Source organism: Falco biarmicus, chromosome 19, assembly GCF_023638135.1.
Source record: "Falco biarmicus isolate bFalBia1 chromosome 19, bFalBia1.pri, whole genome shotgun sequence".
NCBI classification, from domain to species: domain Eukaryota; kingdom Metazoa; phylum Chordata; class Aves; order Falconiformes; family Falconidae; genus Falco; species Falco biarmicus.
In genome coordinates, this window is record NC_079306.1 from 2,344,435 (window position 1) to 2,360,330 (window position 15,896).

Sequence of the window (15,896 nt, forward strand, 5' to 3'; positions counted from 1 at the left end):
CCCAGTAGCCCCGGGGGTTTGTTCCCTGCCTTCCCCCCAGCAAAGCGAGGCACTGCCCGCTACTAATGCTCTGTCTGTCTCTCCTGGGTCAGCTCGGACCTGCTCCCCCAACCAGTTCTCCTGTGCCAGTGGGCGCTGCATCCCCATCTCCTGGACGTGTGACCTGGACGATGACTGCGGGGACCGCTCCGACGAGTCTGCCTCGTGCGGTGAGCTGGGGCGGGGAGCGCTGAGAGCACGGGGCTCCGTGGGGAGCACCGCTTCTCACCACACCGTGGGGCAGGGGCACCAGTGGGGCCAGCCGTGAGGACTGGGGCACAGGGTGTCTCCCCTACACTGATTGTGCCTCTGCCTCCTCCGCAGCCTACCCAACCTGCTTCCCCTTGACACAGTTCACCTGCAACAACGGGCGCTGCATCAACATCAACTGGCGGTGTGACAACGGTAAGGACCACGGCCCCGCAGCTGCCAAGCGGGGTGCAGCCGGGGACAGCGAGATCAGATGCAGGGGTGCCAGCCTGGCAGGGGCCCCTGTTCCTGCAAGTGCCACTTCTCCACCTTGTGCTACACAGCAGAGCCCAGGCCCTGGAGAGGGGAGGCACTAGCTGAAGCTGCAAGCGCATCCTGCAACACCAAGACCCACATTTTTCTTGGCTGCCCTTGGAGGGAGCGTGTTGCGGGAGCAGCCTGGCAGGGATCATTTCAGCAGACCTTGGCATTGTTTGCAAAGTGACCAAAGCTTTGCCCCAGGTCTTGAGACAGAGTGACCTGTGCTGCTGGTGGAGCCCAGCCAGGTCCCGTAGCCCCAGGAGAGGTCTCCCAGCGAGCTTACATCTGGCCTCTGATGTCTTTCCAGGGCCAGGCCTGGGAGAGAGAGTTTGCCCTGGGGCTGCTTTCCTTCCCCACAGGTTTATTTCAGTCTTCCCAGCAGCTCTGCATCGGTGGGTTTAATTAGTGGCTTCAGAGCAGGCGAGACTCTCAGAGCTGCAGAGTGCACGTGCCGGTGCAGGGGTTGGTGGGGGGCTGCGGGTGCAGGTCTGTCCCTGGGGTCGTCCTGAGCAAATGGTCTTTTCCTCCCAGGGCAGCCCCATCTCTGAGCCGTCCTCACCAAGGGACGGTCTCTTTTCCCAGGGATCCACCAGCACAGGCAGCCAGGCGCTTGCAAAAGCCCCGGCCTTGGCGTGGGGCACCTCTGCGGAGCCAGGAGCCTCTCCAGGCAGGGCAGGGGCTGCAGCGAGGAGGGGCTCCCACCCGGCTGCCTCGGGCTCCCCCAGCACCCTCCGCTGCTTCTGGTCTTGCCTCCCAGGCCGCTCGGTGTGCCTGCGCAGCCTCTCTGTGTCCCTCTCCATGTCAGTGTTCACGTCCTGGCGTCAGCGTGTTTTTGTGCCACCCTCTGTGCGTGTGCAGTGTTGTGTTGTTTTGTTTGTCATTGTGCCCACTCTCCTGTCTGGTTGGTTCTGTGTTTCAGAAAAAGATTGTGGGGATGGCTCTGACGAAAAGAACTGTCCAAAGCCTACCGGTTAGTGCATAGATCAACATGCACCAGACCCCAAACCTGGCCCCACGCAACCCCCAAACCTGCCCCCTCCAGAGCGCTGCAAGCTCCGTGGGCTGCTTCTCCAGACACTGGCAATGCCCCCCATGCTCTGCAGCAATGCCACGCTCTCTGGCAGTGCCCCCCGTGCACTCTGGCAATGCCCCCTGCGCCCCAGCAGCGGGAGGGATGTGCCAGGGAGCGAAGCAGCCGTCCCTCTTGGCTCACCGAGCGGAGTTGCTCGGGAAGTTGGTAGGAGCCCACAGAGATCAGGGTCTGCAGCTGCAGCAGCCGGGCTGCTGGTGAAGTTACATGGCAGCCATCAGTGCCATCACCCCTGAGCCCATCGGTGCCATCACCCCTGAGCCCATCAGTGCCATCACCCCTGAGCCCATCAGTGCCATCACCCCTGTGCCCGTCATGAGCTCCCCTACGCAGGGGGAGACAGAGGCACCGGGAGGCAAAGGCCCCTTCCCAAGCTCAGGTGGGGCATCCGCAGCAGAGCAGAGCCCTGTGGTGGTTCCAGCCGGTGCCCTGCGCCGGCAGGCGGAGGGGCTGCATTGCCAGTGTCCTGGTACCGTCAGACTAAAGCTCCCCCTGCCCATCAGTGGGCAATGGGGTTTCCTCCAGGCAAGCTGACACCCCCCAATTGGCCGTACCAGCCCACCTCCCCAAGGATGCGCCCCATAAAGGAGTGCACCGCCCCCCCAACTCCGCTCCCGCTGCAGAGTGGAGCGGCCCCCTTGGCGCTGGGTGCCCTCCCAGCCTCCCCAGGTACATGGCTGATCTATGCAGTTTCTGTGTTTCATTTTCTTTGTGCGGCTGCTGGTGCTGTGGCTGCGCCTGGCAAGTGTGTTGGGGGGGCGAGAGGGGCAGGGGCTCTCTGTTCAGCCTGGCCGCTCTGGCGGGGGTCCTGCGGCCAGCACCGAGGGGCTGCCTGTCACCCCGCGTCCTGTCTGCCAGTGTGGTCCATCCAGTCCCCGTTGTTCCCCGCTTCCCCCAGCTGCCTCCTCTGGCTGGGGGTCTCTGCCTTCCTTCCTCCTGCCGTGCCGCTGCCAGCTCTCCCACCGGCCGGCTGGGCACTCTCTGAGCCCCCTCCCGCTCCCCTTCCCTCCCCAGACAACGACTGTGGGGACAACAGTGACGAGGCGGGCTGCAGCCACTCCTGCTCCAGCAACCAGTTCAAGTGCAACAGCGGGCGCTGCATCCCTGTGCACTGGACATGCGACGGGGACAATGACTGCGGGGACTACAGCGACGAGACTCACGCCAACTGCACCAACCAGGGTGAGCCCCAGGCTGCTGCGGGGCCAGGCTGCCCCTGTGCTGCTGCCCAGCGTCCTCCCCTGCCAGGACCCGGGTCCTGCCCCAGGAGGGAGGGAGGGGGTGGCAGATGGACCCTCCTGGGCATCAGCTCTGCTGCCATCCTGCCTGGAGACCTGAAAGCACCCCCAAGCAGAGCCCCCTCCACCACCACCACCACCTTTCCAGGCAGGGAATTGTGCAGCCCCCTCTGCGCACCCTGAGTCTCCAAATACCCCTCTCCTGCATCTCTGGGTGCCCCCAGCCCTTTCCCTGGCAGGCTGAGTCCCCAGTCCACCTCCCACCCCCTGACCCCCCCCAGTTCCCAGCTCCTCAGGGCAAAGGCAGTGAGTAGGTGCTTGTGCCCCCCCCCCCCAGCCACGCGCCCACCCGGGGGCTGCCACACGGATGAGTTCCAGTGCCGGCTGGATGGACTCTGCATCCCCATGCGCTGGCGCTGCGACGGCGACACGGACTGCATGGACTCCAGTGACGAGAAGAACTGCGAGGGTGTCACCCATGTCTGCGACCCCAACGTCAAGTTTGGCTGCAAGGACTCAGGTGAGAGCGGGGAAGTGGGGAACTGCTCCCCCTGCCCCTTCTGACCTGGAGAAGGGACTGGGACCCACCTCGGCTCGGTGGGGATGGGGACAGCGGTGGAGGTACACCAGCTCTGGGGCAGTCAGGACCCCAAGCGCCCGAAATAAACATCTCCTGTGTGTCTAATCTGCCCCCTCCTCACTCCCCCCTCGGCAGCCCGCTGCATCAGCAAGGCCTGGGTCTGCGACGGCGACAGTGACTGCGAGGACAACTCGGATGAGGAGAACTGCGAGTCCCTGGTGTGCAAACCTCCCTCCCACACCTGTGCCAACAACACCTCCATCTGCCTCCCCCCCGAGAAGCTCTGTGACGGCTCTGATGACTGTGGGGACGGCTCTGATGAGGGCGAGCTCTGCGGTGAGTGCGGAGCTGGGTGCCAGGATGGCGGGTCTCCCCCGGCCGGGAGCGGGACGAGGACCTGACGAGCGCATCCTCTCTCCACAGACCAGTGCTCCCTGAACAATGGCGGCTGCAGCCATAACTGCACCGTGGCCCCTGGTGAGGGCATTATCTGCTCCTGTCCCCTGGGGATGGAGCTGGGCTCCGACAACAAGACGTGCCAGATCCAAAGCTACTGTGCCAAGCACCTCAAGTGCAGCCAGAAGTGCGAGCAGGACAAGTACAACGTCAAGTGCTCCTGCTACGAGGGCTGGATGCTGGAGCCCGACGGCGAGAGCTGCCGCAGCCTGGGTATGTGCAGGTGGGCTGCAGGGGGCTGGCAGCGTCACCCCAGCTGCCTGTGATGCGGGTTGTCCTCCCCCCACTCTCAAAGGCGGCAGCGGCAGAGCTGATGACTGTGCCAGGTCCTGGGGGGGTCTGCCTGCTGGTGGACCCCTCGCTGTCCCCACCTGGCACAAGCAGCCTTTTATGGTGCAGCGGTGTGGGTGGTCCCATAGCTGCTGACCCCAGGAGCCGGTGGCACTGACCCCCTGCCTTGCCCGTGCCCGCCTTCTGACCCTGCCCTGCTTTCCCCAGACCCCTTCAAGCCATTCATCATATTCTCCAACCGCCACGAGATCCGCCGCATTGACCTGCACCGGGGTGACTACAGCGTCCTGGTCCCCGGGCTGCGCAACACCATCGCCTTGGACTTCCACCTCAACCAGAGCTCACTGTACTGGACCGATGTGGTGGAGGACAAAATCTACAGGGGAAAGCTGCTTGAGAATGGGGGTGCGTAGCCCCGGGGCTGTGGCGCAAGCTGGCGGGGGCCAGACGGGTGGGGAAGCAGGGTTGTGGTTTGGGGATAGACGCCGGCAATGATGCCTTGGTGATGCCAAGCGATGGTGCAGCCGCTGGAGTCCACAGCCCCTGTAGCGATCTCATTCTGCTCTCCGAAATCGCTCATTATGAAGGAGTTAATTAGCATTCCCAGCACTCTCCTAATGGTAATTGCAGCCCAGCAGCTGGCAGCACAAAGCCGGGCCCCCTCCCCATCGGTGCTGCAGAGCCACGGGAGGGGGCCCCCACAGTGAGAGCCCGGCGCTGGGTGCTGGGACCAATGGACGTGGGATCCCTTTGGGATTCAGGCTTCGTTTGGGGAAGAAGTGTCCCCCCGCCATTGACTCCAGTCACGCTGGGTGGGAGCTGTTCAGGACTGGGACGCAATGGTGGCAGGTGGGCCAGGGAAGGACCACCAGCCTGAGCCCTCCTGGTGCTGTGACCCACAGCTCTGACCAGTTTCGAGGTGGTGATACAGTACGGGCTGGCCACCCCCGAGGGGCTGGCCGTGGACTGGATCGCTGGCAACATCTACTGGGTGGAGAGCAACCTGGACCAGATCGAGGTGGCCAAGCTGGACGGCACCATGCGAACCACGCTGCTGGCTGGGGACATCGAGCATCCCCGTGCCATTGCCCTGGACCCCCGCTATGGGTAAGGCAGGAGGGTACATGGGTCACCAGGTCGCGGTGGCACCCTCGGGATCTTGCAGGGGGGCCAGGCAACGAACTCCTGTCTGGGCAGACACCACACTGCTGATTCAGGAGGCAAAGCCTCCTGTCCCCGTGCTGACCGTCCCCACTTGCTGTCCCTCACAGGATCCTCTTCTGGACGGACTGGGATGCCAGCCTGCCCCGCATCGAGGCCGCCTCCATGAGCGGCGCAGGCCGGCGCACCATCCACAAAGAGACGGGCTCGGGGGGCTGGCCCAACGGGCTCACCGTCGACTACCTGGAGAAGCGCATCCTCTGGATTGATGCCAGGTAGGACCAGGACACCCATCTCTGGACACCCATCTTGCCCCGTGTTTCCCTGGACCCCTGCCCTCCCCATCCCTCCCAGGTCTGGCTCCTTCCCCCGGCTCCTGGGCGGTTTTGCCGTTTGACTGCTGGGCTGGGCGCAGAGCCTTGCTCTGTGGAGGCTGTGTGCACCTGCAACATGTTCCAGCCTTTGCGCTGTGTTTACTGCTCTGTGGGCGCTGTCATCCCTGGTGTAAATCAGCAGCCGCCCCTCCGCAGCATTAAGCAGAGCAGAGGTGCTGGCTGCTTACACCCTGTGGGTTAAAGACCCCTGGTACCCCTGGCCCAGCCCTGAGCCGCTCTCACCCCTCGTCCCTGCTGCGCGCAGGTCGGACGCCATCTACTCAGCCCTGTATGATGGGACGGGACACATCGAGGTGCTGCGGGGACACGAGTACCTGTCACATCCCTTCGCTGTCACCCTGTATGGGGGCGAGGTCTACTGGACCGACTGGCGCACCAACACGCTGGCCAAGGCCAACAAGTGGACAGGGCACAATGTGACAGTGGTGCAGAGGACCAACACGCAGCCGTTCGACCTGCAGGTGTATCACCCGTCCCGGCAGCCCCTGGGTGAGGCCTGGGGAAGCGAAGTTGGTGGGATGAGACGGGGGGAGCACAGTGGGGAGATGGTGCCAGCACTTAGCGTGTACCTACACCCACTTGGAGCATCGTGTGGGAGCCGCTCCCACCGCCGTGGCTGCCCCTTCCCACCCCCTGCTGAGCCAGAGGCTCCGCGGTGGCCCTGGCCACCCAGCAAAGAGGTGTCCTGGGGTGACGAGGTTGATGGGTCGGAGCTCTTCAAGGGGCGGGCAAGGTCTGGGAGGTCCGCAGCTCTCTGGGGCTTCTGGTGTCCCCTGCGACAGGGACGTTGCTGAGTCTTGTCACTTTTGCAGCTCCTAATCCCTGTGAAGCCAATGGGGGCAAAGGGCCATGTTCCCACCTCTGCCTCATCAACTACAACCGCACGTTGTCCTGTGCCTGCCCCCACCTCATGAAGCTGGACAAGGACAACACGACCTGCTATGGTAGGGGTCTGCCCAGGTCATCCCACCCTGGGGGGGGGTGGGGCAGGATGCGCAGGTGCTTCGGAGCCGGCTCTGCAGACCAGGCAGAGGTCCCACAGCTGCCCCTCTTGTCTTTCTCCCCAGAATTTAAGAAGTTCCTGCTGTACGCGCGGCAGATGGAGATCCGGGGCGTGGACATTGACAACCCCTACTACAACTACATCATCTCCTTCACGGTGCCCGACATTGACAATGTCACGGTGGTGGACTATGACGCCCTGGAGCAGCGCATTTACTGGTCTGATGTCCGCACCCAGACCATCAAGAGAGCCTTCATCAATGGCACTGGTGTGGAGACCGTCGTCTCTGCAGGTGGGTGTGGAGGAGCATCGCCCCACACGGCTGTTCCCATCAGGTCCCGGAGTGGGTCAAGAGCAGTTCCAAAGAACGTTTATCAGTATGGTGATAAGCACTTTATATATAAAAATAAATGTGTGTATATATATATATAAAAATATATATATAACTAGAGGCTTTCCTTCCTCTTCCTCTGAGCATCATCCCAGCCCCATTCTCTCAACTAATGAGTCTCCCTTCTCCGTTCCCTTCCAGACCTGCCCAACGCTCACGGCCTCTCTGTGGATTGGGTTTCCAGAAACCTCTTCTGGACCAGCTACGACGCCAACAAGAAGCAGATCAACGTGGCGCGGCTGGACGGCTCCTTCAAGAACGCCGTGATCCAAGGGCTGGACAAGCCTCACTGCCTGGTGGTTCACCCCCTCCACGGGTAAGTCTGTGGCGGCACGCGGTGCCAGCGGGGCTGGGGTCAGGCCAGGAGCGTCGAGGGAGGAGAAGGTGCACGTGCAGGCACACGTGCCTGCGTGCGTGATGGTGATGGAGCACGCGTGCGGTGGAGGAGAGAACAGGTTGCTCTCCCAATGTGTCAGCGCGCGTAGGAGGTGTGTGAGAGGCGATGGGGCCTCAGCTCGGGAGGTGTGTGTCTGCTGGCGCGTGCAGAGCAGCAAGCTGTGTTTCCGCACACGCACGCGTGCATGTGAAGGAGAGCAGGCTGCAGATGAGCGTGCATCTCTGAGCGCGGGCCAGCCCAGGTGTGCACAGGGCTTTGCTGGGCAGGGCTGCACGAGTGCTTGCAAACACCAGACCCCCTCGCGGGTGCCAGCAGTGGATGCGAGGAGGCCGGCGGGCTGCCTGGGCAGCGCAGCAAGAGGGGCCAGCATAGGGCTGGCCGCAGGCTGGGGCTGGGGGGGCTGGCGGAGCCCAGGGGGGCTGGGGGGTAGCCTGCAGGCCACCTCCGTGGGGCCGTTGGAGCCACCGTGCTCAGCGTCCCCTTACTGGTGCAGGAAGCTGTACTGGACAGATGGGGACAACATCAGTGTGGCCAACATGGACGGCAGCAACCGCACTCTCCTCTTCACCGGCCAGAAAGGGCCTGTTGGTACGGACACCCCCCCCGCGCCCCCAGTACCACCCGGCCTTGCTGGCCCTCAGAGCCTCAGGCCCCCACTGGCAGCCCTGCCTCCCTGGGGGGCTGGTGGGTGGCTTGTGCTGGGTCACCCTGACCTCGTGTGCCTGTCACCCCGTCTGCCGGTCCCATCCCACCTCCCAGGTGGTGACGGTCCCCGCGTGCTCCTCAGTGACGGTCCCTTGCTTTCCAGGCTTGGCCATCGACTACCCAGAGAGCAAGCTGTACTGGATCAGCTCCGGCAACGGCACCATCAACAGATGCAACCTGGACGGCAGCAACCTGGAGGTGATCGAGTCCGTGAAGAGTCAGCTGAGCAAGGCGACCGCCCTGGCCATCATGGGTGAGAGCTGGCAGGGTGATGGGGGCTTCATGAAGCCCTTTCCCTTTCTCCCGGCCCTGCCCAAACACAGACTGCTCCTTGCCACCCCCAGCAGCTGTGGAGGGGGTGCTTCTCCACCAAAGGCTGAGCTCGGACTCCTTTTTCCAGGCCATCGCGTGTAGATCTGTGTGGAGCCACCGCTCTTTGCTGCTGGGGCGGGAGGGGAGGGGGAAAGCTGCTGCATGTTCCTGCCTTCTCCTCCCAGGCAACAAGCTGTGGTGGGCTGACCAGGCCTCCGAGAGGATGGGCACCTGCAACAAGAAGGACGGGTCGGAGGTGACAGTGCTACGCAACAGCACCACGCTGGTGATGCACATGAAGGTGTACGATGAGAGCATCCAGCAAGGTGAGCGCGTGGCCCAGGGCCACAGACCCTGCAGGGCCAAACGGTGGCTCCTCCGCTCCGCCACAGTGCCAGTGGGGCCAGTGGCTGGCCCATGGTGGCCGGTTGGCCGGCTGACCCCATCCTTTCTTGCTGGCCCAAGCCTGGCCCTCGCCCTCACACCAGGCTCCTGCCAGCTGGTGCAGAGCGTGGCATCTTGTGTGGCTGCCCTGAGCGGCGCTGGCCCCGCTGCCGCCGCCTCTCCCCAGGCAGCCGCATCCCCAGTGGCTCTGCCCTGGCCCCGGCTGCCCCTCACTCCCTCTTCTCTCTGCAGCAACCGGGACCAACCCCTGCAGCCTGAACAACGGCGACTGCTCACAGCTCTGTCTCCCCACCTCCGAGACCTCCCGGTCCTGCATGTGCACCGCGGGCTACAGCCTGAAGAGCGGGCAGCAGTCCTGCGAAGGTGAGTGTGCCTGTCCTGGTCCCCTCACCCCTGTTACCCCTCAGCCTTCCCCAGCCGTGTGTGCTGCATGCTGCAGCTCTGCCTGCATTGCGTGGTGCTGCGCAGCTGAGCAAGGCGTGCGTGCCGGCATGGTGCTGGTAGCTGCTCGCTCTGGCTGCGTGCAGGCTCCTCCCGACTGCCCTGCACCCAGCAGTGCTGCGGAGGGATGCTGAGGGTCAGAGGGATGCTGGGGGGCTCAGAAGACGCTGTGAGCTTGAGCCGCAGCGAGACCCTCACATGGGCTGTCCCTGTGAGGGGCTGGCAGCAATGAGTGCGGGGGCAACGTGCGGGCACCGAGCCCTGGGTTTAGCGGGAGGAGGTGAACAGGACTGCACGGTGGGAGCCCTCAAAGAAGAGGTGAAACCCTTGGTGTCGGCAGGAGAACCGGGTCGCTGACACCGCAATCACCGGGAACGGGGCTGGGCAGCATTTGCCCTGCAGATCCCTAGTCCTGGTTTGCCACCATCTCCCTTGGGAGGGAAGAGCCCCCCCCTGCTCCCCGGTCACTGCCAGGGCCTCTGAAAGGCTGTTTGTGTGCAAAATGTTCTTGGTGTTTTTGGAGGGGGCTGGCAGAGCTGCTGCACCATCTGGGTCAGGGCAGGGACTGAATAACAAGCGCTGCCCTGACCCAGATGCAGCGCAGAGGCTTTGCCAGCACTCGGGAGCGGAGGTGGCTCTGGGAAGGGGCCTTGCTCGTGCCTCCCCTGCGCTGCTGTGGGTCAGGGCCCCTTGAGCAGCTCAGATGTTGGATCTGGGGCTCGCAGCCTCCAGGGAGGTCTGGGCAGGGCCAGCCGGAGCACAGCCCCTCCGCAGAGCAGAGCCGGGAAGGGCTTTGCGGCTGTTGGTGGGTTCCTGCCCCAGCCATCAAAAACATCATCCCTGACTATGTCCGTGCTGGGTTTGGAGCGGGTTCTTCCCTGCCCTCTTTCCACAAGGTTCGCCATTCCTTCCCCTACGCGGTGTGGCAGTGAAAGCCATCCCGTCCTGCTCACGGAGAAGTTTGCTCCTTATGTTCAGCCCAGTTAGTCCTGCCTTGCATGGGGACCCAAGTGAAGCAGGGGCAATCCCTCCCTCCGTGAGAAACCACGGTGCTGCATAGCCTTTGCAGCGTACCAGGCATGTGCTGCCCACGCAAGCATGTCACCCCCTGACCACAAGCACCGTGGGCAATATCAGGCACTCAGTGTCCGGCAGGACTGCCTCCCCTGCCACCTCCCCAGCTGCCTGCGGAGCTGCCGCTTGCGCTGCCAGCCCACGTCTCACATGCGTCAGCCTCGGAGTCAGCCTCGGGGTGGGCGTAGGAGCTGCCTGTGCAGGGATGCTTCAGGCAGCTGCAGAGCCTGCCGGCAGGTCCAGCCAGCTCAGTTCAGCCCTGCCCTGCCTGCTCCTCTGCTGTCCTGGACCATCTGTCTAGGCCAGAGACTTGTGGTGCTGCTGTCACGGCAGGGTCAAGCCCTCCCACCAGCCCCGCCAGGCTTGTACTCCTCCACGGAGCTGCTGTTGCAGTTTTCCGTGAGTTGTGGTTCTCTGTTGAAGGGACAGTGTGTGGTTTGTGTGACGCATCTGACTGTCCCCACATCTGTGTCGCAGGTGTCGGCTCCTTCCTCCTGTATTCGGTCCATGAGGGGATCCGTGGCATTCCCCTGGACCCCAACGACAAGTCAGATGCTCTCGTGCCCGTATCGGGGACCTCCCTGGCCGTGGGGATCGACTTCCATGCAGGTGATGTGGGGGCTGGGAGCAGGACAGCAGGGCCAGAGAGGTCACAGAGGGGGAATGCGAGGGGGACCATCACTGGACCCTCCTGGCACTGCTCTGCTGTAGAGCATCTCCCCTTGGCAGCTCCGGGCGAGGGAGGGTTTCGGGTTCCCACGCCAGGGCCCTGGAGGGCGACTCAGCCCGGGTCTGTGCCACCCTTGGGGTGACTTGGAGGTGGTCGCTGACACCTGCTCTCCTGCCTGGCCCCTCTCAGAGAACGACACGATTTACTGGGTGGACATGGGTCTGAGCACCATTAGCCGAGCCAAGCGGGACCAGACGTGGCGGGAGGATGTCGTCACCAATGGCATTGGCCGCGTGGAGGGCATCGCCGTGGACTGGATTGCTGGTGAGACGGGGCTCCGGAACAGGGAGGAGCGGGTGGGTAGCAGGAGAGCGGGGCTCGCGTGGGTGTTCACCATCCCCTCTCTGCAGGAAACATCTACTGGACGGACCAAGGTTTTGACGTCATCGAGGTGGCCAGGCTGAACGGGTCCTTCCGCTACGTGGTCATCTCGCAGGGGCTGGACAAGCCACGGGCCATCACGGTCCATCCGGAGAAGGGGTGAGACACCACACAAAGCTGCCCGGGGACGGGGTGGGCACACAGCAGAGACCCCTGGCACCCTCCCAGCAGAACCGTGCAGTTTGCACGCAGTGGAGAAGAACTTGTAGGTCTCCTGGCACACCAAGGGACCAGCCCCTGGTGTCCAAAGCAGTTGGGTTTAACACGGTTTCACTGATGGGCTGAGCTTCCTGGGAGCTCCCTGTGACTTTGTGAGTGCCAACACCTCAGGACATCCAAGTGGAGTGCCCCCAGACCGGCTCCAGCTTTGGATGGAGCCACAGGGAGAGAAGAGTGGTTTGGGTCCAGGAGGGATGGACACCTTATGTCCCTGGCACACAGGCTGGTTTCTGGGCTGCATCCATCTGCAGCGGAGCACTCCTTTCCCCAGCTGCAGCATGGTCTGCAAGCACGCAGCGGCCGGGAGGCTGGCAGGTCACCGGGGGACTGGACTGGGGCCCCAGTGTAAAGGGATGAGGGAGCGAGGGTTTTTTTCTCTGCTCCGATGGCCAAAATGCCCAAGGATGCTGCTTCTGGCCAGCCCTGTGGTCACGTCCCCGCTGTCCCCTGCAGGTACCTGTTCTGGACGGAGTGGGGGCAGTACCCCCGCATCGAACGGTCGCGCCTGGACGGGACCGAGCGGATGGTGCTGGTGAACGTCAGCATCAGTTGGCCCAATGGGATCTCCGTCGACTATGAGGTACAGCCACCAGCTGGGGGATGGTGCCGCGCTGGGGCCTGGCAGGGAACGTGCCGGTCCCAAGGGTCCCTGCAGCCGTGACCCTCCCGGTGGGGCCGCCAGGGACACGGCTCGCTCCCCAGAGCCCCCCTCTGTGCAGGGAGGGTTGTCCAGGGTGGTCATCCTGTGAACCCTGGGACCTTCTGCCGGACATGGTGGGAGGTGCAGGGGGTGCCTTGGTGCCAGCCCGGCGCGTTGCTCCCTGGCTGACTGGGATGCTTTCTCATCCCCTCAGGATGGGAAGCTTTACTGGTGCGATGCCCGGACAGACAAGATTGAACGGATCGACCTGGAGACGGGTGAAAACCGAGAGGTTGTCCTGTCCAGCAACAACATGGACATGTTCTCAGTGTCAGTCTTCGAGGAGTACATTTACTGGAGTGATAGGTACAGTGCCCGAGGGGTCCGGCGCTGCTGGGGTGCCCCGGACATCGGTGGTGTGGGAGGGTGGGGGGAGCTGGTGGGTGCTGTGGGGAAGGTGGCGGAGGTGGGTCCTGCCGCAGGGTGCTGCTGGGGTGGTCCCCCCGTCAGTTCCTGAGTGTCTCTGTCCTTTCTTAGGACTCACGCGAATGGCTCCATCAAAAGAGGCAACAAGGACAACGCCACAGAGTCGGTGTCCCTGCGGACGGGGATCGGCGTGCAGCTCAAGGACATCAAAGTCTTCAACCGGGCCAGGCAGAAGGGTGCGCGCAGGAGCGGGGTGTCAGCCCCTCGTGCCGTGCTGCCGAGCACCCACAGCCACCGCGCTGGGCTCCTGCAGCAGGCAGGGGCAGGAGGGGGATGGAAACAACTGGGCCACTGTGTCCTCGTCAAAGAACCGTGCCGTGCCCTGGGCTGAGCCCGTTTCTTTTCCAGCTTCCTCTGGGAGTGGGGAGGGGTGAAAAGCAGCCGAGCGGGAGCATCCTTCCGCACAGAGCCCAGTCCCTCCAGCAATCCCCCCTTTCCTCCTCAGGCACCAACATCTGCGCCCAGAGCAACGGGGGCTGCCAGCAGCTCTGCCTGTTCCGGGGCAACGGGCAGAGGACGTGCGCCTGCGCCCACGGCATGCTGTCTGAGGACGGGGTGAGCTGCCGGGACTACGATGGCTACCTGCTGTATTCAGAGCGCACCATCCTCAAGAGCATCCACCTGTCCGACGAGAACAACCTCAATGCACCCATCAAGCCCTTCGAGGATGCGGAGCACATGAAGAATGTCATTGCCCTGGCCTTTGACTACCGCTACGGCTCCAAGGGCAGCAACCGCATATTCTACAGCGACATCCACTTTGGCAACATCCAGCAGATCAATGACGACGGCACGGGGCGCAAGACCATTGTGGAGAGTGAGTGTCGCAGGGTTTCCCCCCTGTGCTTCTGCCCTCAGACCCCTCTTCTCTGTTCTCCACCACCACCTCTCCCTGACCACCCTCCTTCCTCACCCAAGGGCTTTTATTCCTTTTCTCGATCAACATTTTTGGGTGTTTTCGAGAGGCGTTTTGAGTGGCAGCTGTTAAGGGTTCAGCTGTGAGCTTTCTGTTGGAGCCTCTGCAAGAGGCAGCAGCCTGTGGTAGAGGACGCAAGTGTCAGGAGCAGGCTGCAGAGCTCGTCCTGGCAAGGAGAGCGTATCACGAGGCTCAGCCGTGCACATGGGTATGCATTGCTCTAGAAACAAGGCACTGCAGCAAACTTGGGATCTGCTCTCTGTTTGCATTTGACTTCCAAGACAGACCCGTTGAGCCTGAGCAAACCTTGCTGCTCCGCACCCCGTCTGCACCTCCAGCCCTCGGTTTGCACTCGTCGGGTTTATTGGCTCCTGCAGCAGCTGAGAAGTCTGTTGCTCTGCGTCACTGGGGAGCACCTCCAGCAAGGGTTATAGATGTGCTCGCTAATGAGTGTATTTACATTTGGCACTTGGGGTAGCTGTTATCACTGAGATCAGGACAGCAGGGCCCATCTCTCATAGCCGGTTCATTAAACCTTTTGCTGATCGTTAACGAGGGAGGAAGGACGGGTGTACAGTTTGAGTTCCTGGCCTGGGAGCTGGAGGGAAGGTCTCCTGGTCAGCCACAAGTCTTCATCTTGTCACTTTGTGCCTCTGGGCTTCAGCTCTCCCCTGGCAGAGGGAGACCCTTCCCCTCCCAGCGCCGCTGCTGTGGGGGTGGGGATACCCGGAGCAAGGTCCAGCCAGCACAGGGGAGGTGATGAGCATGAGCTTGAAAGCCAAGTTCCAGTTCTTGTTTCATCGTAGGTGAACATCACTCAGCCTTACTGCAGGGAAGTGTCATTACCTGGTGGGTGGCAGAGGTCTGCCCAGGAGGCCCCTAAAGTCTCCTGGGGTCTCAGCTCACCTGTCAGCCCCCGCATCAGCTGGGCTCTGCTGAGCCCCCTTAGGTGCTGCTGCATTGGCGCAGTGTTGGCAAGTGGCTGGGGCCCCTGAGGGATTTTTTGGGGGGTGTAATTAAAAACAATAACTTCAGGCTGCCCAAGAAGCTGTGTCCAAGTGTCACGGTCTGCGCAGGGCATGTGGAGTGAGCCGGGCAGCCTTGCAGGAGCACAGGCTGGATGTGACCCTTGTCTGTCCTCCACTCCTGCAGACGTGGGCTCGGTGGAGGGGCTGGCGTACCACCGCGGCTGGGACACGCTGTACTGGACAAGCTACACCACCTCCACCATCACCCGCCACACCGTGGACCAGAGCCGCCTGGGGGCTTTCGAGAGGGAGACCGTGATCACCATGTCGGGGGATGATCACCCCCGGGCCTTCGTGCTGGACGAGTGCCAGAAGTGAGTGGCCATCACTGGTCCAGCCAGCCTGCCTGGGGGTCCACATGGTTCCAGGGCCAGCATCCAGGCAGACACCTCTCCACTGGGGAGGAAGCACTGGTTCCCAGCACAGAGTACTGGACCCCAGGGAGGAAAGACGCAGTGCCCTCCCTCCCCACACATCCTTCAGTATCCCAAAGCAAAGACAGAAGCCCTGTCCCCTTCTCTGGCCGGCTGGTGTCATGGGGTACCGTGTTTCCCAGCTGGCTGCAGTGGCCTCATTCATCCCCCTCCCACCCCTTTTTATACTGGGACAATGTCCCATCCATCCCAAAGTCCCTGGAAGCCCCACAGCAGCAGAAGGGGGGCTGAGCAGAGAGCTGGGGCTGCAAAAGCATCGCATGTCTCTCCCCTTCCAGCCTGATGTTCTGGACCAACTGGAATGAGCAGCACCCCAGCATCATGCGTGCCACCCTCTCTGGTGCCAATGTCCTCATCATCATTGACCAGGACATACGGACACCCAATGGGCTGGCCATTGACCACAAGGCTGAGAAGATCTACTTCTCTGATGCCACGCTGGACAAAATCGAACGCTGTGAATACGATGGCTCCCACCGCCACGTGAGTCGAGACCTGGCTCCAGCAGTGGGGGTGGGGAGCGGCGAGTGTCGAAATGAGGGGGTGGCACGTTGTCAGAGGAAAGCAGAGCTGT

The 15,896-nt window shown here is 62.8% G+C and overlaps 1 protein-coding gene across 6 annotated transcripts in view; it reads left to right on the forward strand.

Annotated features, from left to right (window-relative positions):
• LRP1 (LDL receptor related protein 1) overlaps positions 1-15,896 on the forward strand; it is an 89,022-nt gene that overhangs the window by 50,614 nt on the left and 22,512 nt on the right. For 4 of the 6 annotated variants that reach the window (XR_008819042.1, XM_056322194.1, XM_056322195.1 and 1 more), the window contains 27 exons: positions 93-209; positions 364-444; positions 1,469-1,519; positions 2,654-2,821; positions 3,215-3,397; positions 3,593-3,793; positions 3,881-4,126; positions 4,412-4,609; positions 5,107-5,311; positions 5,476-5,640; positions 6,005-6,249; positions 6,573-6,704; positions 6,828-7,055; positions 7,296-7,470; positions 8,045-8,139; positions 8,360-8,509; positions 8,754-8,894; positions 9,205-9,336; positions 10,966-11,097; positions 11,348-11,482; positions 11,569-11,698; positions 12,272-12,398; positions 12,673-12,824; positions 12,996-13,120; positions 13,390-13,761; positions 15,013-15,202; positions 15,601-15,805. Coding sequence is in view for 5 of the 6 variants with exons in the window: in XM_056322194.1 (XP_056178169.1) it covers positions 93-209; positions 364-444; positions 1,469-1,519; positions 2,654-2,821; positions 3,215-3,397; positions 3,593-3,793; positions 3,881-4,126; positions 4,412-4,609; positions 5,107-5,311; positions 5,476-5,640; positions 6,005-6,249; positions 6,573-6,704; positions 6,828-7,055; positions 7,296-7,470; positions 8,045-8,139; positions 8,360-8,509; positions 8,754-8,894; positions 9,205-9,336; positions 10,966-11,097; positions 11,348-11,482; positions 11,569-11,698; positions 12,272-12,398; positions 12,673-12,824; positions 12,996-13,120; positions 13,390-13,761; positions 15,013-15,202; positions 15,601-15,805 (4,481 nt within the window). In the remaining variant the exon portion in view is untranslated. The remainder of the gene's footprint in view (positions 1-92; positions 210-363; positions 445-1,468; positions 1,520-2,653; positions 2,822-3,214; positions 3,398-3,592; positions 3,794-3,880; positions 4,127-4,411; positions 4,610-5,106; positions 5,312-5,475; positions 5,641-6,004; positions 6,250-6,572; positions 6,705-6,827; positions 7,056-7,295; positions 7,471-8,044; positions 8,140-8,359; positions 8,510-8,753; positions 8,895-9,204; positions 9,337-10,965; positions 11,098-11,347; positions 11,483-11,568; positions 11,699-12,271; positions 12,399-12,672; positions 12,825-12,995; positions 13,121-13,389; positions 13,762-15,012; positions 15,203-15,600; positions 15,806-15,896) is intronic. The other 2 variants (XM_056322197.1, XM_056322198.1) reach the window with 1 other exon arrangement.